The sequence below is a fragment of the Anabrus simplex genome, chromosome 3, assembly GCF_040414725.1.
Source record: "Anabrus simplex isolate iqAnaSimp1 chromosome 3, ASM4041472v1, whole genome shotgun sequence".
In the NCBI taxonomy this organism is placed as follows: domain Eukaryota; kingdom Metazoa; phylum Arthropoda; class Insecta; order Orthoptera; family Tettigoniidae; genus Anabrus; species Anabrus simplex.
In genome coordinates this window covers 362,714,283-362,720,282 of record NC_090267.1, presented here as the reverse complement: position 1 = coordinate 362,720,282, position 6,000 = coordinate 362,714,283, and the positions used below count along the sequence as shown (strand labels likewise).

General features: G+C 34.3%; 1 protein-coding gene across 4 annotated transcripts in view; it reads right to left on the bottom strand.

The window, feature by feature from the left end:
* Positions 1-2,802: 2,802 nt before the first annotated feature.
* LOC136867343 (myosin heavy chain, embryonic smooth muscle isoform) overlaps positions 2,803-6,000 on the bottom strand; it is a 543,017-nt gene continuing 539,819 nt past the window's right edge. For 3 of the 4 annotated variants that reach the window (XM_067144510.2, XM_067144511.2, XM_067144512.2), the window contains exon 19: positions 2,803-5,516. In XM_067144510.2, the coding sequence (XP_067000611.2) occupies positions 5,469-5,516 (48 nt within the window). In that variant the 3' untranslated portion in view covers positions 2,803-5,468. The remainder of the gene's footprint in view (positions 5,517-6,000) is intronic. The other variant, XM_067144513.2, reaches the window with a different exon arrangement.

Sequence of the window (6,000 nt, the reverse complement as noted above, 5' to 3'; positions counted from 1 at the left end):
TTCTTTTTTTCTTTTGTTGCAAGACAACCAATACAATTGATTGAGTTACATATACAAGATAACAGTAGATAATCATCTGAAACTATAATGAAGATACCAATGACTGACTGGTCTACAAGAAATATACAATCATGTTTTCAAACATTCACTGTTTGGTAAGCTATATAAGATGACACACAAAATCCCACAACAGAATACCAGTTCTTGTAACAAGAAAAAGCAACTGCAAAATATACTGTTTAATCCTTTGACTAAAACCTGCAATTCAACAGAATCCATGACCATTTGGAAAGCAAACGCACTATCTACAAGACCAGAGGTAGAAAACTAACAATTTTTGGACCAGGTAAACAATGGTAGGCCTATATATATTTTATGGGCTAATACTCATGTTTTAATTTATCTGAAAATAATTGAAAAACCACTATCTTTATGGCGTATCACAGAAATATCAATCAACCATTATAATATAGCTGAAGTCAAAGGTGCCTGTGGTATATCACTCACCTGATATAGGCCTACTTAGAGCAATGTTATCATTTCCTGCCAGCTGTATTTTTACTAACATTTTGTTGATATGAGAGGAAAATGGAGTCATTATCATCCTCAGATAATAACATCATTACACTGCAAAGAGGTACTGTAAACATAAGTGCAGCATCTGGACAAATGAAGTACAGTGCGAGAGTCAAATTGCTAGTTATTTCCCGTGCATGTCTGGGCAAATGGATGATGCAAAAGCTGCCCGACCCATATAGCTCGTCCAATGATGTCATAGTCTTGGCTAGTCTGCAATAAGCTTCTGTAGAGTGAGATTGCTTGTTATACAGTAACTTTTTTAAATAACCATATGGCGTCAGCTACCATGTGCAGACATTTTTATTCCATCTGGCTGTCTGCTCGTCAATTCCAATGTTCCATTTTACTCTAGGTCTACTAGATGGTGGTGTGAACCAAATCTCTCTTGGGCATCTATGGCTGAAGTTCGTCAAATAAGCACCAAATGTGTCACCAGAGACCTTTTACATGCCGACATCGTGCACCATAAAGAGGGGTACATGGACGTTAATCCACTCGTCAAAATTTCGACTACCTCTGCCAGTTTGAACTCGCTATCATAGGATCCAGAGGCCGACACACTACCACCGATCCACCGAGGCAGCTCTATACAGCAGTAATTGATTGGTTAAGTGTGTTTCATGGCTTCTGAATTAAGTGGTGAACAGCAGAGTTTTTGTGTGCTGTAGATTTTTGAATGAAATTTGCACCAAAATTTTTAAGATTCATCAGGCTGAAATGCAGAGAGTGAACCAGAATATCATCACATACTGCAATGCTTTTCTACAGACTGAGGGAGAGCATTTTCAACACTTAAGTTTTATTGTTTTTGTGTTTTATAATCTGGTTAACCATTCACTGAAATTGATGGGTTTTCTACGGCACCCCATGCAGGATTTGCCCTGTATTTCCCAATGAATTCTTTTCACAGGTGTTGATAAATATTATTTTGAGGTATCGCAATAGCATGGATGATCTTGGCAAAGAATTGATAGTATGAATCACATTACACATCTTAGAATCTTGATCACAGAAATCCCAAAGACAAGTTTAATAATACCTCTCAGTCTTTGATTGCCAACTTTCTTTTCAAATCTACTCATTATTTGATCATGCTAAGCAATATACAGACCATAATACTTTTAGGATTAGAGGGGCTAACATTACACATTTATTCTATAGGGGGATTTTACCTTTATATGAAGGCTGATCAACAAAGACTGAGACTGATTTTTTTTCCCCCTGTAGCTTCGTGATAGTTTCCTATCTGTAACATAAATATTTGAAAAGAGCGAGTTTTTATGTACAATGTCCGTAGGCGGCAGCACTCTCATATCGGTAGATTGGTAGTCGTGCTCTATTGTGTAGACGTTACGTGCATTTCGCATACCAGACAATGGATGTGACGCAAGAAGAGCTGTACAAGGCAATCAAATTCTATTTTTGTTGAAGCCATACAGCTATTGAAACTTACGAAAAGCTGAAGCAAGTGTATGGTGAAGATGCACTACCTCGTGCAACAGTGTTTAGGTGGTTCAAGGACTTCAAAGAAGGCCAACTTGTCTGTGTTAATTATTATTTATAAGTTTCATTTTCCACATTGACTGGATTCATTGTACAGACAAGAAATGTGTTCCACCTATCAATACTCATTTATTGTAAATGGATTTACATTAGTATCAGTTTTGGTCTTCCATGGCCATCATCAGCTGGTACATAATTATATTACAGCCATTAGACAATATCACAAAAATGTTATTATCTTAGATCATCAGGATGTCTAATGGGGATGAAAATAAATAATATTGTAGTAGTGTTTGTCTATGTGGGGTTAAAATATCTGTGATCAAAGTAGTAATGAAGGCTACAGTAAACTAAGACTGATTGAGTATACAATGGACATGAGTAAATTAAACATATTAAAATACATAAGGCACAGTATAAAACACTTAATGAGTTAAACACACTAAAATATGGCGTGTGTGTGTATATATATATATATATATGTTAAAAAGCTTGTTAAAATTTAAGAGTTTGTGTTGCGTGGAGTTCCTTCTTCAATCTTCTTTATGGTTCTTGTGCTTCTGTATCTATGTTAATTTAGTTTTTGTGAAAATTTTCACTACAAATCAATATGACATATATCAGTCATAGAATAATCTCGAAGATCACTTCATGCAACTAAATTAACATAGATACAGAAGCACAAGAACCATAACGAAGATTGAAGAAGGAACTCCACGCAACACAAACTCTTAAATTTTAAGAAGTGTTTTAACATATATATGTCTGTCAGGTCTTCAGCATACTGTTACAGCAGCATACTACACATCAGTATTGGCTACACTGAGCAAGCACACTGCAAAGAAACGACCAGAGCTTTCTCGGACTGGGTGGTGACTTGATCATGACAAAGCACGGCCTCACATCGCAAATCAAGTCATGCAGTTTCTGGCTCGATTCAACATTACCTGTGTACCACATCCACCTTATAGCCCTGATCTTGCACCGCATGATTTTTTAAATTCCCATCACTAAAGAGAAAGCTAAGGGGCATTCAATCTGAGAACTCTGAAGCAGTGCTCAAGAAAAGTGAGAGGATTCTCAAGGACCTAACAAAAAATGATCTGCTGCATGTGTTCAAAGATCGGCAGAGACGCTATGAAAAGTGCACTGAAGTAGGAGGGGACAAAAAGATCATGTAAACATTGAAATGGAGTAATAAACAACTGTGAAAAAAATAATAATAAATCAGTCTCCGTCTTTATTGATCAGTCCTCATATTATTTTGAATTGGCAGGTTTTTCCTTCTTTCTCTTATATTGTTTATTATAATTGTTTATTAATAATTACATGGATATTCAAGCCTGATTACTTTTACCTTTTAATTAACCTACTGTAAATAATCTATTGTACATGACGATTATGCCTGTTGATTAAAGGGGCCTAACATCAAGGTCATTGGCCCCTAATGGTACAAGATGGAACAAAATGTAATAATAATGAAAATTTACCCACTGACTAGGATTTACAAAGTAATGGAGATTCTTCAACATGTATTATTTTCTTATACAATGATTTAAAATTAGATTAAAATGTAATAACATGGAATAAGGCATTGCCTTTGAAATGAAATATATTATTTCATTGAAATTAAGAGTTTAAAAAGCACATTAAAATACATGAAGACAGACTAAAATAAAGTCATAATCTACTGTATATTTTAAAAGTTTATACCCTTAGTTTGTGGGTAGATCCTGTACTGAAGAGACACCTACTTCATTCAAAATATTAAATACTACAATGAAATTACAAGGATTGAACAAGTCATAAAGAAAGAATTTTAAATAAAGTCATTTGAGTGAAAATTACAATTTCTAATGGGTTACTTATCAGACATTTTGGTTCTTTCCACACAGCTTAAAAACCTCAACTGACTAAAACCAATAGAAATCTGATGGTTGGATTCAGGAGTCCCACCATTCAGCCTTGGTCATGATGGGCCAAAATTATGAGATGGTATATATGTTCCTGTGGGTTAGATCCACAAAGTGTTGGCTATGCTTGTTCATGAGGAAACAACAGCTCTGTACATTATTAGAGATTTGTGAAGTAAAAATACAAATTCATGTCCATTGCCTTTCAAACTGAACACTAAGTTTGTAATTTTCTCATGTAAACTTCAAACAACAATGTGAATGAGACTGAATTCCTACATATTTTAATATGGACTAACACTAAAACCAAATAATAGACCATTTAAAAAGGATATTTAGAATATTTTGATTATTTTGCTTCAAATTATTTAATATTTTGAGTTATGCTTTCTTGGTTCAGAATGCTAGAAATGATAGTCTTTTGGTTTTATTCTATGTAAAACACAAAACATTGCTGGGTAATTTGACATTTTGTGAAGATCTTGCTCTGCTCAGATAGCAATAAATTGTGTCCAGCTTTCCAGTAGTTTTTTACATGACAAACTCAAGACGACTAATTTTCATTAAATGATCAGCATTTTATAATTCTGATGACAATAGTACAATACATATGACCATTCTACTGCCAATACTCAAGGGACTCTGAAATATCAGAATTTCATCTTCAAGAATGTGTTTTAAAAGACTCTAGCAAATCTACGAAGACAGATTTGTAGGATTTTCTAGGTGCACTTAATGTTGATCAACTCATATCAGAACCCACTACACTTGGACACGGTAGGTGAGTGTTCTAGGCAACTGGCACAGACCACCATATTATCAAACTGCTGCTGAAGAACACAGTCTCGAACATTTATGAGACCAGAAAATGATAGATGAAACAAAAAAAGTATAACAATACAGTAAGGACACATACTCATCAAACAACAAATATTTCCAACTACAGCATTACAAATAGTTCTTGTTACAAATAGTATTCAAATTATCCCCAGGAAGTCATGTCATTAATTGTAAAAGATCTATCTTAAAAGATCTAACTCAACAGGATAAAAAAACTTTTAATTTAATTTAATACAGTGTCGCAAGTTTTTTGAAGTGGTGCTATTTACTGTAGTTTGTCTGTGTAGCAATTCACAACTCAAAGTTGAACTCTCTACCTGTGATCCACTGAGAGAGCTAGTACCTCTTTGATGACTTGTGAAGACCATTGAATACAACTTAACCTAATGAATTATTTCCATGACTTGCAAAAATGATATTGTATCAATTAGCAAACTGAGTGTAGTTGTTCCATGTATAACACTAGGATAATAGTTTAAACAACAAATATGATCATTAAAAATTGTATATAGATATGAGAAACTATGGTATTTCACTGCAGTCTAATGATTTTCTCACACAAGGTGGACACTTTCACTTAGTTACCAAAAACACCTAGTAACAAGATGGTATGTTATTCTGATGCAATATCCATCATACTCTTTGAGACCTTGTTGTAGTAGAAGCAGCAGAAGTGTCCACCTGAAACCAAACGATAAATCTCAATAACTGAAAGTGATCATAATCATCATCTACATAAAGTATACCATGCATGCACTCATAAGTCTCTTGAATCTGATATCTTGCTCAGTTGTATAACTTTGATAGCACATAAATGTTAAGGTACATTTGTAGTACTGAATAAACTTCAATGTTCAATATTCTTGCTCCTTAGTTTACAGTTCAAGTTTTATGAATTATTTATTTTGGATACAGTAGAATTATACAGGACAGATGACAATCCAGAACTCATCTTGCAAGAAAATAATACCTTGGAAAAATGTCAAGTACGTATTCTTTCAGCAGGATCTCACGAACTGCTAACATGACAACAGAAAGCTAGTTGTAGCAAGAGAAAAGTATGAAGAGTTCATATCTCTCTCTCTTCTGATACCAGTACTCAATTCTGCAACTTTTGTTCAATATCTTCCAAGAGAACAAAGAACTTCACACTCTTTGAAGGTGT